At 46.0% G+C, this 21,574-nt stretch overlaps 1 protein-coding gene across 2 annotated transcripts in view; it reads right to left on the reverse strand.

Annotated features, from left to right (window-relative positions):
• LOC140403389 (tetraspanin-1-like) overlaps positions 1–13,673 on the reverse strand; it is a 53,996-nt gene extending 40,323 nt beyond the window's left edge. Inside the window, exons 1-2 of one of the 2 annotated variants that reach the window (XM_072491321.1) lie at positions 13,449–13,673; positions 3,165–3,233 (exon numbers count right to left, since the gene is read on the reverse strand). In XM_072491321.1, coding sequence (XP_072347422.1) covers positions 3,165–3,185 — 21 coding nt within the window. In that variant the 5' untranslated portion in view covers positions 3,186–3,233; positions 13,449–13,673. The remainder of the gene's footprint in view (positions 1–3,164; positions 3,234–13,448) is intronic. The other variant, XM_072491322.1, reaches the window with a different exon arrangement.
• Between the last annotated feature and the right edge of the window lie 7,901 nt (positions 13,674–21,574).

Here is a 21,574-nt window from a genome sequence, read left to right on the forward strand (position 1 = left end):
AGCTGGCTAAACAGAATCCAGCCCCAGATCTTTTCTAAATCTGTCCCATTTTAACATGATGTTAGTTCCACACGACATGAAGAAGGATGTCCTTGGCGTGACTTCACCTTCATAAGGAAGTCCTTGGCGTGACTTCACCTTCATAAGGATTGTGTAGTGGTCACTCTTACCAGTAGTGCCATGGTCAAATGTATCTGCGACGGGTAAATTGGTGAGGATGAAGTCAAGTAGATTTTTCCCTTTTGTTGGTTTCCTACAGGCACCGTCTGGGAGGTGTTTCCTTCAGCATTCAGCCAGCTTAGTCAGTAGTGGTGATACCAAACCATTCTTGGGGTTGGACATTCAAGACCCCCACCCACTTTCTCTTGGATAAAATGAGGTAGAAACACGTTCACTGTCCGACTGGTTACCACCAACCCACAGGAAAATTGAATCATTAATATTTAGAAGATGGTCTTGCATCTATATATTACATTTTATTGGCAAAATCTCCAATGGAACCAATTTTGGCAAAACATTGATTATTTGACTGTAATATTAGTGAATTCTCAGTGATGATCTTATGGGGAAAGGTTGATCAGGTTGGACATAGATATGTCAGAAATAAAAGAATGACGAGGGTGAGAGTAGGGCCAGTCAAGGACAGTAGTGGGAAGTTGTGCGTGGAGTCCGAGGAGATAGGAGAGGTGCTAAATGAATATTTTTCGTCAGTATTCACACAGGAAAAAGACAATGTTGTCGAGGAGAATACTGAGATTCAGGCTACTAGACTAGAAGGGCTTGAGGTTCATAAGGAGGAGGTGTAAGCAATTCTGGAAAGTGTGAAAATAGATAAGTCCCCTGGGCCGGATGGGATTTATCCTAGGATTCTCTGGGAAGCTAGGGAGGAGATTGATGAACCTATGGCTTTGATCTTTAAGTCATCTTTGTCTACAGGAATAGTGCCAGAAGATTGGAGGATAGCAAATGTTGTCCCCTTGTTCAAGAAGGGGAGTAGAAACAACCCCGGTAACTATAGACCAGTGAGACTTACTTCTGTTGTGGGCAAAGTCTTGGAAAGGTTTATAAGAGATAGGATGTATAATCATCTGGAAAGGAATAATTTGATTAGAGATAGTCAACACGGTTTTGTGAAGGGTAGGTCGTGCCTCACAAACCTTATTGAGTTCTTTGAGAAGGTGACTAAACAGGTGGATGAGGGTAAAGCAGTTAATGTGGTGTATATGGATTTCAGTAAAGCCTTTGATAAGGTTCCCCACGGTAGGCTACTGCAGAAAATACGGAGGCATGGGATTCAGGGTGATTTAGCAGTTTGGATCAGAAATTGGCTAGCTGGAAGAAGACAAAGGGTGGTGGTTGATGGGAAATGTTCAGACTGGAGTCCAGTTACTAGTGGTGTACCACAAGGATCTGTTTTGGGGCCACTGCTGTTTGTCATTTTTATAAATGACCTGGAGGAGGGCGTAGAAGGATGGGTGAGTAAATTTGCAGATGACACTAAAGTCGGTGGAGTTGTGGACAGTGCGGAAGGAGGTTACAAGTTACAGAGAGACATAGATAAGCTGCAGCGCTGGGCTAAGATGTAGCAAATGGAGTTTAATGCAGAAAAGTGTGAGGTGATTCATTTTGGAAGGAATAACAGGAAGACAGAGTACTGGGCTAATGGTAAGATTCTTGGTAGTGTGGATGAGCAGAGAGATCTCGGTGTCCATGTACATCGATCCCTGAAAGTTGCCATCCAGGTTGAGAGGGTTGTTAAGAAGGCGTACGGTGTGTTAGCTTTTATTGGTAGAGGGATTGAGTTTCGGAGCCATGAGGTCATATTGCAGCTGTACAAAACTCTGGTGCGGCCGCATTTGGAGTATTGTGTGCAATTCTGGTCGCCGCATTATAGGAAGGATGTGGAAGCATTGGAAAGGGTGCAGAGGAGATTTACCAGAATGTTGCCTGGTATGGAGGGAAGATCTTATGAGGGAAGGCTGAGGGACTTGAGGCTGTTTTCGTTAGAGAGATTCTTCTAGGTTAAGAGGTGACTTAATTGAGGCATACAAGATGATCAGAGGATTAGATAGGGTGGACAGTGAGAGCCTTTTTCCTCGGATGGTGATGTCTAGCACGAGGGGACATAGCTTTAAATTGAGGGAAGATAGATATAGGACAGATGTCAGAGGTATGTTCTTTACTCAGAGAGTAGTAAGGGCATGGAATGCCCTGCCTGCAACAGTAATGGACTCGCCAACACTAAGGGCATTCAAATGGTCATTGGATAGACATATGGACGATAAGGGAATAGTGTAGATGGGCTTTAGAGTGGTTTCACAGGTCGGCGCATCATAGAGGGCCGAAGGGCCTGTACTGCGCTGTAATGTTCTATGACCCATAGTCATTGGAGCTTAGAAGAATGAGAAGTAATCACGTTGAGATATATAAGATTCTCAGCAGGCTCGACAGGGTACAGGGTAGATGCTGAGAGGTGGTTCTTTAATGGAGGAATCTAGAACCGCGGCAGTTTCAAAGTAAGGGATCTGTCATTTAAGGTAGAGTTGAGGAGAGTTATGTTTGGAATTCTCTCTCACAGCGGGGCTGGGTCATTGAACGTATCCAAGACATACTTAATTGACCACGATGTGAAGGATTATAAGCAGAGGAAGGAAATTGGAGTTAAGACCACATCAGATCAGCCGTGATCTTATTCTGCCGGGCGGTATGATGGCACAGTGGCTAGCACTGCTGCCAGAGCGGCAGATTCCGACTTTGGATGACTGTGTGGAGTTTGCACGTTCTCCCCCCCGTGTCCGCGTGGGTTTCCTCCGGGTGCTCCAGTTCCCTCCCACAGTCCAAAGATGTGTAAGTGAAGTGGATTGGCCATGATAAATTTCCCTTTAATGCCCAAAAGGTTACGTGGGGTTACAGGGATAGGGTTGGGTCGTGGGTATTCTTTCAGAGGCTAGGTGCAGGCTTGATGGGCCAAATGGCCTTCCTTCTGCACTGTAGCAATTCTATGATTTCACTTGTGGAGAAAAAATTTTTTCATTTGCATTCTGAAACAAATATTTTAATTTAATTGACACAGTTGCGTAGACTTAAAAATTATTTGTAATTCCATATTTGACATTACGACCAAGAAGGCTGCCAAGCTGTGTCAAATCTATGGAGTCACTCACGGACAGACTTGTTCTGAACATCCGCTGAGGCCCCTCTCCGGTTTACTGAGTATAATGGCTGGTGTCGAGCTGAAAAATGGGAGGTTGAAATAAAAACTCATTAATCAAAAGGTGGCCGAGATCATTTTACCGGCTGATTCTGGACACAGTGTCCAAAATTAGGAGCAAATGCCTCAAAAATATCTCCCTTTGGCCCCAGCACAAATACACAAAAAATCTCATCCCTAACAAATAGAGTAAATTAGATTTTTATTTAAAAAAAGGTATTTAGTTCCTTGCAGAAGGAGAAGGTTAAAATGTCTGCAGAAAAAGCAAGTGGCTGAGATGAGACTGGGTGGTTTATGGAGAAAAACACATGCAGGGTTAATGATAAAAGGGCTCATTTTTGATCGCGAAACATTCTATGAATCAACATTGGATGCAAGCTATCTTGAGCTACTAATCCAGGCTGACATTCCAGCACAGTATTGGGAGTGCTTCACTGTTGGGAGATGCCATCTTTCAGGCAAGATGTTGAGTTGACGTTACAGAACACTTCAAAGAAGAGGAGGATATTCTGATGCACTGGCCAACATAATTGACTAATTCACCATTTGTCTCGATTGTCTGCGGGACCCCACTCAATGAAAACTTTTTTTTTTATGTGGGCCTCGCTGGGTGGGCCAGCATTTATTGCCCAACCCTGAGGGCACAAAAATCAACCACATTGCTGTGGGTCTGGCGTCCTATGGAGGCCAGACCCGGGTAACAACGGTAGATTTCCTTCCCGAAAGGACATTAGTGAACCAGATGGGTTTTTACAACAATCGACAATTGGTCGCCATTAGACTTTTAATCCCGGATTTTTATTTAATTTAAATTCCGCCAACTGCTCCGTTGGGATTCAAACCCATGTCCTCAGAGCATTATCCTGGGTCTCTGTATTACTAGTCCAGTGACAATACTATTAAGCCACTGCCTCCCCAACTGGCTGCTGCATTTGACTACTTAACAGTAGCTACTCATCAAAAGTAATTCACTAGCAGTGAAACACTTCAGTACATCCTGAAACTGTCAATACTGATGTACAGACACAATTTATTTTGTGTCCGATAATACAAATGTAAATAAACATAAATACAACATACAAAACAGTGAAAATACCACTATGCAATGTTGAAAGGCCGTTGCACTGTCGGTGGTGCCATCTTTTGAAGGAGATGTTCTGTCCCCTCAGGCAGCTGTAATAGATTCTGGAGCACTACTTGAAGAATAGTAAGGAAGCTTCTTTAACAGCCTGGAAAATGTTTAATCCTCAACCAACAGCATTAAAACAAATTATTTGGCAACTTACCTCACTGTTGTTTGGGGAACCTCACTAGACACATCTCTGCTGGTTCTGGGACCTCACTAGGCACATCTCTGCTGGTTCTGGAACCTCACTAGGCACATCTCTGCTGGTTCTGGGACCTCACTAGGCACATCTCTGCTGGTTCTGGAACCTCACTAGGCACATCTCTGCTGGTTCTGGGACCTCACAAGGCACATCTCTGCTGGTTCTGGGACCTCACTAGGCACATCTCTGCTGGTTCTGGAACCTCACTAGGCACATCTCTGCTGGTTCTGGGACCTCACTAGGCACATCTCTGCTGGTTCTGGGACCTCACTAGGCACATCTCTGCTGGATCTGGGACCTCACTAGGCACATCTCTGCTGGTTCTGGGACCTCACTAGGCACATCTCTGCTGGTTCTGGGACCTCACTAGGCACATCTCTGCTGGTTCTGGGGCCTCACTAGACACATCTCTGCTGGTTCTGGGACCTCACTAGGCACATCTCTGCTGGTTCTGGGACCTCACTAGACACACCTCTGCTGGTTCTGGGGCCTCACTAGACACATCTCTGCTGGTTCTGGGACCTCACTAGGCACATCTCTGCTGGTTCTGGGACCTCACTAGGCACATCTCTGCTGGTTCCGGGACCTCACTAGGCACATCTCTGCTGGTTCCGGGACCTCACTAGGCACATCTCTGCTGGTTCTGGGACCTCACTAGGCACATCTCTGCTGGTTCCGGGACCTCACTAGGCACATCTCTGCTGGTTCTGGGACAAAGAACAAAGAACAAAGAAATGTACAGCACAGGAACAGGCCCTTCGGCCCTCCAAGCCCGTGCCGACCATACTGCCCGACTAAACTACAATCTTCTACACTTCCTGGGTCCGTATCCTTCTATTCCCATCCTATTCATATATTTGTCAAGATGCCCCTTAAATGTCCCTATCGTCCCTGCTTCCACTACCTCCTCCGGTAGTGAGTTCCAGGCACCCACTACCCTCTGCGTAAAAACTTGCCTCGTACATCTACTCTAAACCTTGCCCCTCTCACCTTAAACCTATGCCCCCTAGTATTTGACCCCTCTACCCTGGGGAAAAGCCTCTGACTATCCACTCTGTCTATGCCCCTCATAATTTTGTATACCTCTATCAGGTCGCCCCTCAACCTCCTTGGTTCCAGTGAGAACAAACCGAGTTTATTCAATCGCTCCTCATAGCTTATGCCCTCCATACCAGGCAACATTCTGGTAAATCTCTTCTGCACCCTCTCTAAAGCCTCCACATCCTTCTGGTAGTGTGGCGACCAGAATTGAACACTATACTCCAAGGCACATCTCTGCTGGTTCTGGGACCTCACTAGGCACACCTCTGCTGGTTCTGGGACCTCACTAGGCACACCTCTGCTGGTTCTGGGACCTCACTAGGCACATCTCTGCTGGTTCTGGGATCTCACTAGGCACATCTCTGCTGGTTGCAGGACCTCACTAGGCACATCTCTGCTGGTTCTGGGACCTCACTAGGCACATCTCTGCTGGTTCTGGGACCTCACTAGGCACACCTCTGCTGGTTCTGGGACCTCACTAGGCACACCTCTGCTGGTTCTGGAACCTCACTAGGCACATCTCTGCTGGTTCTGGGACCTCACTAGACACATCTCTGCTGGTTCTGGGACCTCACTAGGCACATCTCTGCTGGTTCTGGGACCTCACTAGACACCAGATTAACGCATCCAAATACCTGATTGTGAACAAACTTTTGATGGAGATTGAAATACACAGCAAGGTTGGCATTATTAAGTGAATAACACACAAATCAGTTTTTGTCAGCTGTGACCAACAAAAGATGACAACAGTATCTTAACAGGTGCAACGCCTAGAGTGGGATCTTTCGGCCCTGACACCAGTGGGCATTGTTGCAGAAAGGGTGGGAAAATTCAGAGAGCCGCGACAGTTCTCCAGCTCTTCCCACTCTGCCCGTGACGATGCCTACAGGTGGTGGGGACAGACAATCCTGACCTAAAGTCAGGGGGCACAGTTTCCAAATAAGTTGTCTCCTATTTAAAGAAAGGTGAGGAGGAATTTATTCTTTCACTGGGTCGATCAGCTTTGAATTCTCTACCTCAGAGAGCAGTGTAAGCTGGGTAACTGAATGTATTCACTGCTGGGTGAGGCAGGTTTTTGATCAACAAGAGGGGTCAGGGGTTATAGGAGGCAGGCAGAAAAGGGGAGTTCGGGCCACAATCAGACCAGCTCAATAGCAGAGCAGGCTCGAGGGGCCAAATGGCCTCCTCTTATTTCTTATGCTCTTACCTAATAATAATAATAATCGTTATTTTCAAAAGTAGGCTTAAATTAACACTGCAATGAAGTTACTGTGAAAATCCCCTAGTCGCCACACTCCGGCGCCTGTTCCGGTACAGAGGGAGAATTCAGAATAATAATCGCTTACTGTCATAAGTAGGTTTCAATGAAGTTACTGTGAAAAGCCCCTCGTCGCCACATTCCGGCGCCTGTTCGGGGAGGCTGGTACGGGAATTGAACCCGTGCTGCTGGCCTTGTTCTGCATTACAAGCCAGCCATGTGTCCAAATTACCGAACAGCAATTTCCAACAGGAAACCGGAGCACCCGGAGGAAACCCACGCAGACACGGGGAGGATGTGCAGACTCCGCACAGGCAGTGACCCAAGCCGGGAATCGAACCTGGAACCTTGGAGCTGTGAAGCAACAGTGCTAACCACTGTGCTACCGTGCTGCCCTAGGCTGGTAAATAGGGCATTCATCTTTCAAAATAAAACATGCACATCGTGTTTCATATTTAGTGAACATCTGTTTTTATATTCTGATAGATAAATAAATAGTTAAAGAGACTCTGACTGGCAGGGAAGAACGCTTCATCTTTTGGGCAGGATGGAATTGAATAAATATTGCACGTGACAGAAGTGCATCATTATTTCTCAATATTTGGCAAACACGGAAAAATATTTGTCGCGGCTTCTTATTTTGCTGTTACAAGGAGCTCCATTTAATTGGAGGAGTTGCTTTGAATTTTAGACTTGTTTTAATGGCACATACCTCCTTTAATCACAGGGGTATCTGGATCCGATTTATACTGCACAAACAGTACTGTTTTTTTATTTACAGGCATAATGTTGATGCAATGTTATGGAAAAAGACTTGCATGATCCCAGAGGGTTCAGTATAACTTACAACTTCCTGGTGGAGCAATAATTTTACTGTAAGATGAACAATAGGCAAATCATGTGTTGATCCATTGCTCACAAACACCCATTGTTCTACTTTTAAATAATTCTGTTAGATTGCTAAGTCATTTTAAACTGGTGCATTTTGTTTGTGTACTCCACCTTTCCTAGTACTACATAAATTAAGGTACACCAGGCATAGCTAATAACACAGCTTAATTTGGTGTACAGGACTAGTTTGATAATGCACTTCAAGGGGTGAGCCATTGAGCTGTTATGCATTAAAGGGCTCAGTCCTATGCTTTGTGTCCTTGACTCAGCCACTAACCTATATTTTTCTTGCCCAGTTTGTCTTCCTTATTCTCCCCTGAGTTGACGATTCAGGCTGGGTATAGTTTCAAAGGTGGTGGCTGCCCTTAGCAACTCCCTCTGTCTAGACCCCTTAAAGGTGTATGCTTGGGCGGTGATTATTAATAAACTGCTTGGCCTTAGAATGAGATCTATACGCATCCAGTGTCTATACAAGTGCACTGAGCAGGAGCAACCACTTAACAATTACTTTCCCCTCACAAGATTACAGGATAGTTTGTTAATGTTACTACCAAGAGTTGGTATCATGCTGCCATTGGAGTGAATGCTTCAGGTATGTAATTAAGAGGAACTGGAGAAAAATGATGGACGGGATTCACCATTCCCGACGCCAATTTCATAATTGGTGATGGGGCACAGAATCCCTTTTGACGCCGAAATCGGGGGTGGCGCTTGTTTGACGTATGTTTCGTATGCTTGGCCCCCTCCAAAATGGCATCATCATGGTGCACGCCGCACACCATTGGGACAGCCTCAGCATGTCACCTGAAGGCCCTCCCCGATGCTCCGCCACCAATGGGCTGAGTTTCTGACCGCGTGGGACACGTGTGGTCTCAGCCGTGCGGGAACCCAGCGTGGCGGCTGCGTTCTGTGTCCCGCGCCGCCACAGTCGGGCGGGAGCCGTGCTGCTGGCTGGGGGGGGGCTTCCGCGAGGGCTGGGGGAGTGGGTGTCCAGCGGGGCACTATCTGGCAGTTTGGGTCCGCGCACAGCCGGCACCATGTTTTATGGCAGGTTTTACATATGGTTTACGTAGGATCGGTGAGGGGGCGCCGTCAACTTTTTCCACGTAAAACGCCACAGATCTTCTGCACTTGGCCTCAGGTATTTATTCAATTCCCCTTTTGAAATTTACTACCGAATCTGCTTCCGTGACCGGAATCGGAGAATCTGGCCCGAGGTATTTTCTAGTGTATAACATAGGTGCAGATCAGAAAGTCCATCCTGCTCATACTAGCTCCTAGAGAAAGAATCTACCATTCCCAACAACAGCAGCTCTCAAGATTTGCTTGAATTAATCAGTGTTGTTCCCTCGTTGAGTGAAGAAAAACTTCTTGGAAGCAATCCTAAATTTCCCATATGCCATTTTGAATCTGTGCTATCCTGTGTAATTGTGCCACTTGAAGTTTGCATTCTCCATTAACTTTTTCCTGTCCCATTTGCTACCTATAGTTGTCCATAAGATCCCACCTTGGTTGCTTCTTTAATTCAAACCACAATCCTACTTCGCCTGTGCGTCCTTTCTACATTAGAAACAAAGAAAATTACAGCACAGGAACAGGCCCTTCGGCCCTCCCAGCCTGCGCCGATCCAGATCCTTTATCTAAACCTGTCGCCTATTTTCCAAGGATCTACTTCCCTCTGTTCCCCGCCCGTTCATATATCTGTCTAGATGCATCTTAAATGATGCTATCGTGCCCGCCTTTACCACCTCCGCTGGCAAAGCGTTCCAGGCACCCACCACCCTCTGCGTAAAAAACGTTCCACGCACATCTCCCTTAAACTTTCCCCCTCTCACCTTGAAATCGTGACAACTTGTAATTGACACCCCCACTCTTGGAAAAAGCTTGTTGCTATCCACCCTGTCCATACTTCTCATAATTTTGTAGACCTCAATCAGGTCCCCCCTCAACCTCCGTCTTTCCAACAAAAACAATCCTAATCTACTTAACCTTTCTTCATAGCTAGCATACCATAGCATACCTCCATACCAGGCAACATCCTGGTGAACCTCCTCTGCACCCTCTCTAAAGCATCCACATCCTTCTGGTAATGTGGCGACCAGAACTGCACGCAGTATTCCAAATGTGGCCTAACCAAAGTCCTATACAACTGTAACATGACCTGCCGACTCTTGTACTCAATACCCCGTCCGATGAAGGCAAGCATGCTGTATGCCTTCTTGACCACTCTATCGACCTGCGTTGCCACCTTCAGGGTACAATGGACCTGAACTCCCAGATCTCTCTGTACATCAATTTTCCCCAGGAATCTTCCCCAAGATTCTTCCCAAAATAAATATTATGGTTCTTTGAACACTATGCTGAAATGAGTTGGTTTATCATGGACCAGTAGTCGAGCATCTTCCTCATTTTCTGCCTGAAAAGGTCACGGAAGCAGATTCAGTAGTAAATTTCAAAAGGGGAATTGAATAAGTACCTTGAGGGGAAATGTTTGCATAGCTGTGAAGAAAGAGCAGAGGAATGAAACTAATTGAGTCTCTCTTTCAAAATGCCAATACAGGCACAATGGCCAGATGACCTTTTCAAGACCATAACAGACAGGTGTAGGCGTAGATCATTGAGCCATTCGAGCTGCTGTATCATTCAGCAATCCTCTACCTAAACTCCACCTTCCCACACTATTCCCCTATCCCTTACTTCCCAATATCGGTTGACTTTGTTCTTAAATATACTCAAGACTGATCACTCATGGCTCTCTGGGGTTGTGAATTCCAAAGATTTGCAACTCTTTAGGTGAAGACATTATTTCATCTCAGTCCTAAATTGCTGAAATTCTTAAGTTCCAAATTCCTCTGTGCTTTATAATATTTATTAGTGTCACAAGTAGGCTTACATTAACATTGCAATGAAGTTACTGTGAAAATCCCCTAGTCGCCACATTCCGGCGCCTGTTCGGGTACACAGAGGGAGAATTCAGAACGTCTAATTCACCTAACAGCATGGGCGGGATTCTCCGTTGCCGTGATTCTCCAATATGCCGGCACCTGGGGGTTTCCTGACGGTGCGGGGTTGCCCCACAATGGGAACCCCCATTGACTGGCCGGCGTAACGGAGAATCCCCGCCGGTGGGTCGGGGCTGAATAGTGGCGCGGCCAGGCGAAGATCCCGTCCCACGTCTTTCGGGACTTATGGGAGGAAACCGGAGCACCCAGAGGAAACCCACACAGACACGGGGGGAACATGCAGACTCTGCACAGACAGTGACCCAAGCGGGAATCGAACTCGGGTCCCTGGCGCTGTGAAGCAACAGTGCTATCTTCCTTTGATGCTTCCTGATCAGTATGGCCCAATCGTACACCCTGGATCTAGTTACCCAACCAAGGCCAAAAATAGAGTTGGCCTTTTAGCCCTTCAAGCCTGTTCTGTAACAACATTGTTATGGCATTATTTTATGGTTTGGACAGTAATGAAATTGGATTTACTTTCTCTCCCAATTACAAGACACGGCACATCCTATACATACAATTTATCTTCTCGTAATATATTCAACAGCAACCCAATTTATTTTAATAACCTACCTTAGCATTTCTTTACTTTAAGCAATGGAACCAAGGTCATTTCAGTTGTTAAGAATTGTTGTCAAGAACTCACAAATTCGCAATGTTTAAATTCAGGGAGAAGCAAACAGACTCAAAATTAAGTACTTTAATGTTTAACAATAATTACTCATTCACTCAACGAAAGATTACAGAACCCAACCAAGCTTTCTGAAGTTCTGAGGAACTGGAATGAAACATCTGTGTACTGTACCTTAAATATTCCTCTTCATAAGTGAAAAATGCATTTAGAATAGGTAACTAATAGTAAATAATAATGTCAGCTGTGGCTCTGTTAGAAGCACCCTCGCACCTCAGGTCAGACTGTTGTGGGTTTAAATCCCACTCCAGGATCTGGGCACAGAATTCAAGGCTGTCCCTTCATTGAGGTACTGAGCAAGCAGCACTGTCGAAGGTGCCAGCTCTCAGATGAGACATTAAAGCAAGGCCCTGCCTGTCCCCTCAGCTGGACTTTAAAGATCCCATGCATTATTCCTAAGTATGTTCCAGAAACATATATATAGACAAATTCAAAGATGCAAGACAATGCTTAGAATGCGAGCATTTGCAGTTAATTAAGTGTTTACATATCTTGTAACTGCGCCACCGTGCTGCCCCATGGTTTATTAGTTTAAACTGTTTAAATTTTTAGAAAGAAAACTGCTACAATATATTGATTATTAGAAATGTGTAGATGCCTGAACACTCACTGCGAGAACGGAGCTCTCAGGTTTGGGGAAATGTATACCCTCTCTCCCTGCTGTTCAGAGGACGACTAAGAGCAACCATTTTCCACAGAAACCCATTTCCAAAATAGGATTAATGAAAATAAAGTTTAAATTAACTGTTATTTTGCTTCTTGTTGGTACACCTCGGCTACAAGTGTGCATATAGTGAAGAAGCGAAATGATAGCGGTGGGAATGTCACGTAATGTAAACTGAAATTGCAAAGAATATGGGCGACTTTTATTGTCTGTAAATATATATATATATAAAGCCGTGACTTTGAAATCATTTTTTAAAAAGTAAATTTTCAAGCCGGTTAGACAATATAAAAACAAACATTCTGATGCTGGCAGCAGTTGCATAATGCTGTTTCTCATTAAATGCAATTTAGAATTTTACAGCGGGAATACTCTGGTATTGTATAATGCTCTTAGAAGTCATATCTGTTTACAGCATGAAAACAGGCCCTTCGGCCCAACTTGTCCATGCCGCCCAGTTTTTACCACAAAGTTAGTCCCACTTGCTGCATTTGGCCCATATCCCTCGATACCCAACTTCCCCATATAATGTCCAAATGCTTTTTAAAAGACAAAACTGTACCCGCCTCTATTACTGCCTCTGGCAGCTCGTTCCAGACACTCACCACCCTCCGTGTTAAAAATTGCCCCTTTGGACCCTTTTGTATCTCTCCCCTCTCACCTGAAACCTCTGCCCTCTAGTTTTAGACCCATCTACCTTTGGGAATAGATGCCCCTCATTATTTTATAGACCTCTATAAGATCACCCCTAAGCCTCCTACGCTCCAGGAAATAAAGTCCCAGCCTCTCCTTATAACTCAAACCATCAAGACCCAATAGCATCCTCGTAAATCTTTTCTGCACTCTTTCTAGTTTAATAATATCCTTTCTATAATCGGGTGACCAGAACTGTACACAGTATTCCAAGTGTGGCCTTACTAATGTCATTTCATTAAAAAAAAAGGATGTAATTTTAAATCTGAGATTAGACGAATGCACAGTGACACCATCTAGATTTCCCCCTATTTTCCACTTTTGATTTTCCCGTTCCACATTGCTGCTGGGGTCAGGAGACTGGGAATCAAATGCTTATTCTCCAACCCAATGTACACTTACTGTTTCTGGATATGCTTTAAATTACTCTAAAACCTGTTTGGTTTTATTTAAAAATTGAAATAAGCATTGAAAAGCGGAATTAAATATGCCGTTTCACAGGGCAAATCTTTAATCAATAAACTGCAAATCAAAATGCCATTGAGATGTACGTACACAAACAGGCTTCAGCGGTAATAGAAACTGATGATCCCGATTGGATCGACAAATATTAGTTACTGGGGAAACAGGGTAACGACTGCAAATTGAGTCAGTTTATTTGCTTACCGTAAGTAGTAGCCCTGATGTATTCTTCCCTAATCTGGAGGTCTGGATCCAAGATTTTCAAGTCAGTAATCCTGTCTGAAGTCTCCTATTCAAAGCAGCACTGTTGTTTTAAGTGCCTGGATGAAAGCTGTGTTTTGTCCTTGCACACACATACAACCAGAGCCACTGGTGTAAACTCTAGTTGCACACCTGATCTCTCCTACTCTCTCTTTTTTCCACTGGGGGTGGGAAAATAAAGTAAGCTTTGCATGCTCACTTAATTGGCTGCATAATGCGTGACTTTTACATGTCGTATTATACTTAAAGTGCAATCATCAACAGAGCAAAGTGTTTGGCAAAGCTATTCCCAGTTGTACTTCGCGGGGTGGGGGGGGGGGGGGGGGGGAGGAAATTACCTTTGCTGCCTTGCAAATGCTGCCTGAAGAATGGCGCTTCTTGGTGGTTCTGTTGGTAAAGGCTCCAAACTAAAAATATGCCAGGTTTGCCCCCTGTGTTGCTCACAGCGCTAATCGCCCCACAACTGGTGTCAGTGTTTCTGAACTTGGTGGTGGAAATAAGAGCAGATTTATTTTACAAATCCAGTCATTTCTGCTGTAAAGCATTGTGTTGATGCTGTCTGAGAACAGGTTTAGGATTGGCTTGCTGAAATTAACTATCTAATATCGAACAAGGGGGTCTGGTGATGCCTCTGGGGCCAGAAACTCTGGGCAAATTACCAGTGCTGGACTTCAGGACTTCGTGGCCGCAGATGTATGTCCATAATATGGCCAAACAGATTGATTATCAGTCTGTAAAAATCCTTCCAATATGTCTGGTAGGATGATCGGATTTCTGGTCAGTCATGCTGCAGAAGACGATTGCATACCACTGCAGCACTTTGCCAAGATAATCATGGGCCAATCCAATGCACCCCATGGTTGCAAAAGCCCTCTTATGGGGCCTGGCACCTGGAGGAGGAGGAACGACACACAAGAAAATGACCAGTTGTACCTCACTGATTAATCAGGCACCATAGCCTAATCAGTGACATCACGGGAGAATATTAAGAAAGCTCTTTCCTTGATTCTACGCTACAAAGCCTTGGAAACCAGGAAGGCTCCACAGTAGCAACTTTGGCAAGCAATTGACCAGCTGCCCAAATGACTCTAAAATAAGAGTGTTTGGAACAAGGATATTTCAAGAATCATTCACGACATAAAAGGAGGCCATTCAGTCCATTGGGTGCATTCTGGTTCTTTGTGGAGCAATGCAGTCAGGCCCATTGCTGCACTCTACACCCCACAGTCCTGCATCACGTACAAATCCAGTTTCCTTTTCAAATCATTGATCGTCCCTGCTTTCACCACCCTTGTGGGCAGCGAGTTCCAGATCGTCAGCACTTTCTGCACAAAAAGCTTCCTTGCTTTCCCTCTGCATCTTGTCCAAAACTTTATCTGTGTTGCCTAGTCGAGAGCTATGACATTCTGAAAACGCCCTGTAAGACAAACGATTGCTCACTGACCTATCCTGTTATTTCTAATTCTAAAATTGCTTTCTTTTTAAAACCATTCATAATATATTGCAAGGGCTGGAATCTCCGCTCTCCCAACCCCGTGTTTCTTGGCCGCACGACATTCGTAGGTGCTGGAATTCAATCTTCCCGCCACTTGTCAATGGGATTTCCCATTGACACCCCAGGCTGCCGGGAAACCGGCAGACGGGGGTACACAACCAGCGGGAAAAGTGAAGCACATCGACCGGAGAATTCCGGCCCAAGTGTAATTTCTGTACTTTTCCAAAAATAAATAGATAGAGGAGAAAAACATGGAATACGTTGATCAAAACATAGGTGAGATTGAAGTTGAGTGCAGCAGCCTCCTGGAATTTAACCAACTTCCCAGGGAGGGGGGAGTTGTATGTTGGATTCCATGTAACTGAGGATTATTTTTTTGCTAGTTGCAGCCCCTCCTGCCTCTGTGGCCTGGGAGTCGCTGGCAGACGCTGCCAGTGCTCTCTCTCCCTCCTCTGCTATGCTCCAGGTCGGTGAGATCATCTGGTGGTTGGCTTACCAAGCAGCTTTCCACTGATGCAGGTCCACTGGGGGGGGGGGGGGACTTTTTTTGAGCCGTTGGCAGTGTATTGCTCTTTTTCTGGCGGCTGTGTGCTTGTCTGCTGCAACCCCTCTCGAATCTACGGCCTGGACCCCGGCAAATTACCAGTGCTGGAGAAGGGGTGGGATGTTCCCTCTCTTTCTTCCGCTGTGACCCATGTCGGCATGATTTTTTCCAATGGTCTATGATGCTTGCTCTCACGCACTTTAACTGGCACGCACGCGCAGTCATTCACATACTCTTTATGCGTGCACACTCTCGCCGATATGCACGCACTGACGTTCACACAAAGCTTTCCTGTACACGCGTTGGCAGCCTTTCCACCAGGCCTGTTCTGTGCTGTAATGTTCTATGTTCTATGCTGTTGGGGCAGCTAGCGGTATTGTATTCTTTTTGTCTTTGGTGTGCAGCTGGTGTCCTCGTTGTATTCCTGCTTGCTTTGTGTTTTCAGCCGGTGCTGGTGTTTCTCTCTCCTTCCCGTGTTGGTGTCCTTTCCATTGGTTTGACTCGCTTCTGAGCATCCTCCCGTCAATGCATCAATGTAGGTCTGATGCTGGTGGCAGTGGAGCCCCGGAAGGGGGGGACAGGGCAGGGTGGTGATGGTGGCCGGGGGGGGGGGGTCCGCTCCCTCAGCAGCTGGTGGCGTTGTTCATTTGTTCTTTGTTTTGGTTTCGTTCTTGGTGTACGGCTGGTATCTTCGGCGTCTTCCTGCCTATTTTGTGTTTTGCTTTGGTGTTTTCTTTGTATTTGGTTTGGTTTATAATGTGCCGGATCTGTTCTGGACTGAACTGTGCCCGTCTTGGGAGGGGTGTAATGGTTTTCTCTCTCTCCTCCGCCGTACTCTGTGTTGGAGAGGCCTTTCCCGAGGACGGGGCTGGTGAGCCTTTCCGCTGATGTAGGTCGGGGGGTGTTCTGGGTGCCAAGTGACTGGTGTCCTCATTGTATTGTCTTTTGGATTTTAATACCGTCAATGAACTAAAATATTTGCAGGTTGTGTCTGCTACTTGCTCCTGCCTCTGGCTGCACTGCCTAGAGGCTGCTGTCGCTGTTTCCTTCCTTTACTGTAGCTGGAAAGAAGATACCTGGGTCCTGGAACACCGGACTCAGGGGGACGTCCGAGTCCAGAAGGCAATCTGGTTTGAAGCAAGAAGACGCTGCAGGACCTGGTGCAGGACAGTGATCCAAATGGGCCACCTGCTCCGTTGAAGAAATGCTTTTGCAGATTGCTGATGCTCTTGTTGCTGGTGTGGTAGTCACCGCGGGTTGAATACGCTAGGAGTCAAGGATGTTCAAGTGTACCTTGAGCCCCAGTGGAATTGCGGACTCCAGGATTTGGTTCCGGTGAGTTTGGGTCGTGTGGGAGGGGCCTGCACAGCTGCGGCTCCTGGACAGAAAACGGCACTGATACGTGGAACAAGTCACACATTGATGGTGATATCTGTCACGCCTCGCCTGTGTTAACCTCGGAGCTCTCCTCCGAGATTGTTTCCGGAGTGTCGGGCGGTGGCGGCACAACCCCGGATGGACCGGCCTCATTAGATGGCGATTCTGCGAGAGAATGGACACGTGGTCAGTGAGAGGAAAGGATCATTTTGTCTGACATGTTCAACTCACTTGAGACGGGTCATCTGGGTGAAGGGACAGCGGATCCTCACCTCTGCGGTGCAGGCCAACCTCTCTGACAGTGACTCCTCTCTCCTCGGTCAACCCCGCGATCTCCAGGGCCCGTTCCTCATAGAGGGTGAGGACTCTGGGATTCCGCTTCCCGTCCTGGACCTTTCCCATTTATTATGGGCTATCTTTTCCTGTGGGGACAAAGAGAGGGCATTGTGAGCCACATGTTGAATGGGTCCGAGGGGTCTGTAGCAGGTGGCATGTGTGGGCACCACACCTGGACATGAAGGGGTTGTGTTGGTGGGTGTCAGGGGGTGCTGAGGAACAAGCACAAAGATCAGTGTGGGGAGGGTGCGAGTGATGTGTGGGGGTTTGGAAATTTGAGGGGTGGCAGGTGGAACTGATGCCAGGAGAGAGATGGTAACTTACCCTTGCAGCCTGGTGGAGGTTGTTGGTCTCCTGACATTGGACGGCGGTCCTCCCGGCCACGCTGCCCGCACTGACCGCCACTGCCTCCCAGGCACCATTGCTGACCATGCGGTTGGGCCTCTCACCCCCCCCGGGGGAACAGGGTGTCCTGTCTCGCATCCACAGCATCGAGAAGCCTGACCAAGGTCAGCATCCCCAAAGCGAGGAGCAGGTCTGCACGCTGCCATGCCGGTGTGTTGACTGGGAGTGAGTGGTGTGGGAATGTTTAAAAGCAGCTCCCCCTTATTAGTGGCAAGGTGCCAGTCTGGCGAATCAGACAGCGAGACAATGTAATGGCGAGACACGCGTGAGGGCTCACTTTCAGAACTAAGTGCCGTTGAATACGGGTCGCAATCTCGCCAACAGGGCTGTTGGGGAACACCCCGCCAAACTCGCCCAAAATGACACTTAGAAATGTTTCCGCTGAATCGCGCCCATACATTCTATTTCCAAAATGGCAATTATTAGTCAGAAAATGCATCTAAATTCAGGATTATTTCCTTTTAATCAAGTTGGGCTGGATGGCCTGTTTGGGTGAGGACTTACTGTAAATGCAAAGTGTGACAGGCATGGGGACATAAAGTAACAAAGATTACCATAAATTATAAATATTAAAACTCAATTGGAATGCCATGTAATTTCCAAGAACGCTATTTCAAAAATAACAATGTCAGTATATAATCTTGTGCTGAAGAATTTCTTTAAATGGTTTATAAATTGAGAGAGGAATAAAAAGATTGTGGGGGCAGCAATGTTTAATATATGATTAAAGGCACATGCTTTAAACAGGCTTCTGAAGAAAAGGGTGTTTTTTTGGAGAGAGTTTACAGAACACAGATGGAAACCAGCAGCTGGCCAGCCCTGGTTGCGTCCCTCAGTCTGATCCTTGGGTCTCCTGAATTCTGACTATTAAAACCGTATTAAACCTAAACCACTTGTGACACACTGGTTAGCGTTCCTGCCTCCGAGCCAGGAACTCCGGGTTCGGGTCCCACCCCAGGACTTGATGGTCAAGGAAGGTGCGTCAGTAACGCGGTCAAACAGGTTGAACGTCAATCTTCAAATTCTTCCAAACATGTCAATGGTTGGCAGTAAGAGCGGGAGAGACTCCTGGTCAGCCACACTTGCCGTGGAGTGGCACCCCCTCAAGCTATAAGCCTCTGGAGACAGACTAGTGAACTATTCCAGGAATTACTAGCTATGGAAGCAGACGAAAGAGTGCCTTAGCGCACCACTAGGTGCAGGAAGGGAATTGGATTAAAAACCTAAACCAGACTCTACTGGGCAAAAGTGTTTGACAAAGCTTCTTATTCTCTGAAGGAAGAATGGATATTACATTTAATGGAACAATGACGGGCGGTACGGTGGCACAGTGGTTAGCACTGCTGCTTCACAGCTCCAGGGTCCCAGGTTTAATTCCGGCCTCGGGTGGCTGTCTGTGTGGAGGTTGCACTTTCTCCCCATGTCTGCATGAGTTTCCTCCGGCTGCTCCGATTTCCTCCCACAGTCCAAAACTATGCAGGTTAGGTGGATTGGCCATACTAAATTACCCTCAGTGTCCATAAAGGTTGGGTGGAGTTACTAGGATAGGTTGGAGGTGTGGGTTTAAGTAGGTGCAGACACAATGGGCCGAATGGCCTCTTTCTGCACTGTAAATGCTATGACTGTGTACAAGTGCCATCCATGGTGGTACAATTCAATACAATTTATGTATTTGTTAAAAATCCATCATGATTTTGCTCAGAAAACCTGATTTTATTTATTTTAGACACTTCATGGAGTCGACACACCCTGTAACATTTAGCTTCCAGGAAGTGAGTAAAATTACGATAAAATAAATATTAAAAATCAGAGGGACGGGATTATTAAAGGGAGGAAAGTATGTTTTTGGTAATTGACTGTTCTGCTTTTGGTACCCTGAGCTGCCCCCACATGGTAAAACAGTGTTACTTGCATATTTAAAACTTAGAGGCTCCAGTGAGACTTTCAGTATATTAGAGCAAATTATTTTACTTGTTGATGGGACTATGCACCTTCCAACATTCTTATTGAGCCAGTACCTACATTTGCCAAAAGTCTTTTGCTTTATAACATTTGCTGCCTGACTAGCGATTGTCTCTTTTTGACTGAGTAAAGCTGTTTTTGACATGCTGATTTGTATGTCGTTGTAGCCGCGTATTCTGGTGAGATACTATTTAACAGGAGCACGCATTAGCACAGAGCCGGTTAGCTGTTCGAAGTGTTGGAATCCTCAGGTTTTCAATCCTCTCTGCAGATCTGGGATCCTTTCCTCAAAGCCACTTTGAGAACCTGTGCCCACTCTCAGATCACTGCTCACCTGGAGATTGTGGAACACTAACTCAAACCGCCTCAGACCATTGGCCAGTTTGATTGCCCGATGGCCTCACACCACAGACTCCCAGATCACAATGACTCGAACAGCCTCAGGATCTGAATCACTCGATCTTGCTTGATCGTCAAATCCGTTGTTATTCAACCATTCAAACTGATTTGGACTCTGAGGCACCAGCTGATCTTTCGACACTCTTCTTGTCCATATAATCTCTCTCTTTCCCTCTTCGCCTCCCCCTCCCCCAAACCCCAATGCCTCCAAGATATGAACATTTGAATTAGAAGTAGACCTTTTGGCCCCTCGAGCACCTGCTCTGCCATTCAATAAGATCATGGCTAATCTGATTGTAACTTCAACCGCACATTCCTGCCGACCCTCGATACCCATTCATCTCCTTGTTCATCAAGAATCTATCCAACTCTGCCATAGCAACATTCAAAGTCTCTGCTTCCATTCCAGAGAAAAAAGTCTCTTCATCTCTAAATTAAATGAGTTACCCCTTATTTTTAAACAATGACCTTTAATTCCAGATTCTTGAAAGGAGAGGAAGCCTCCCCTCCATATCTGCCCTGTCAATATCTCTAAGACTATAACGGCTTTGATCAAATTGCTTCTTACTCTTCTAAACTCTAGTGGATACAAACCCACCTTTCCTAAGACAACCTGCCCATTCCTGGTATTAGTCTAGTAAACTTTCTTTGAACTGCTTCTAACACATTTGCATCTTTCCTTAAATAAGGAGACTAAAACTCTATGTATTATCCCGAATGTGGTCTCACCAATGTCCTGTACAACTGAAGCAAGCTCCCTGCTTTGTAATCAATTCCCCTCACAATAAACAATAACGTTATTAACTTTCCTAATTCCTTGCTGTACCTGAATATTAATTAGTCTTTTGTGATTCATGCACTAGGACACCCAGCTCCCTCTGCATCTCAGAGCTCTGCAATCTCTCAGCATTTAGATAACAAGCTTTTTATTCTTCCTGCCAAAGTGGACAATTTCACACTTGCCCACATGATACTCCATTTGCCAGCTTTTTTGCTCACTCACTTAACTCTATATCACTTTGTCACCTCCTTACGTCCTCGTCACAATTTACTTTCCTACCTATCTTTGTGTTGTCCACAAATTTAACAACCATACCTTCAGTACCATCATGCAAATCATTTGTATAAATTGTAAAAGGTTGTGGCCCCGGCACTGATTCCTGTGGCACTCGTCACATCCTTCCAACCAGAAAAACACCCATTTATGCCAATAGGTAGCCAATCTTCAACTCATGCCAATATAGTGCCTCCCCTAATCCCCAGCATGAGCGGTTTAGCTCAGTGGGCTGGACAGCAGGTTTGTGACGTGGAGCCTGGGTTCAATTCTCCTGCCAGCTGAGGTTATTCGAGAAGGCCCCGCCTTCTCAACCTCCCCCCTCGCCTGAGGTGTGGTGACCCTCAGGTTAAATCACCACCAGTCAGCTCTCCCCCCACCCCCCCCCCCCTAAAGGGGAAAGCAGCCTATGGTCACCTGGGACTATGGTAACTTTAATTTACACCGCAAGCTTCTATTTTACGCAATAACCCTTGGTATGGTTCTAATTCCATTCC

This window comes from Scyliorhinus torazame, chromosome 27 (assembly GCF_047496885.1).
Source record: "Scyliorhinus torazame isolate Kashiwa2021f chromosome 27, sScyTor2.1, whole genome shotgun sequence".
NCBI lineage: Eukaryota > Metazoa > Chordata > Chondrichthyes > Carcharhiniformes > Scyliorhinidae > Scyliorhinus > Scyliorhinus torazame.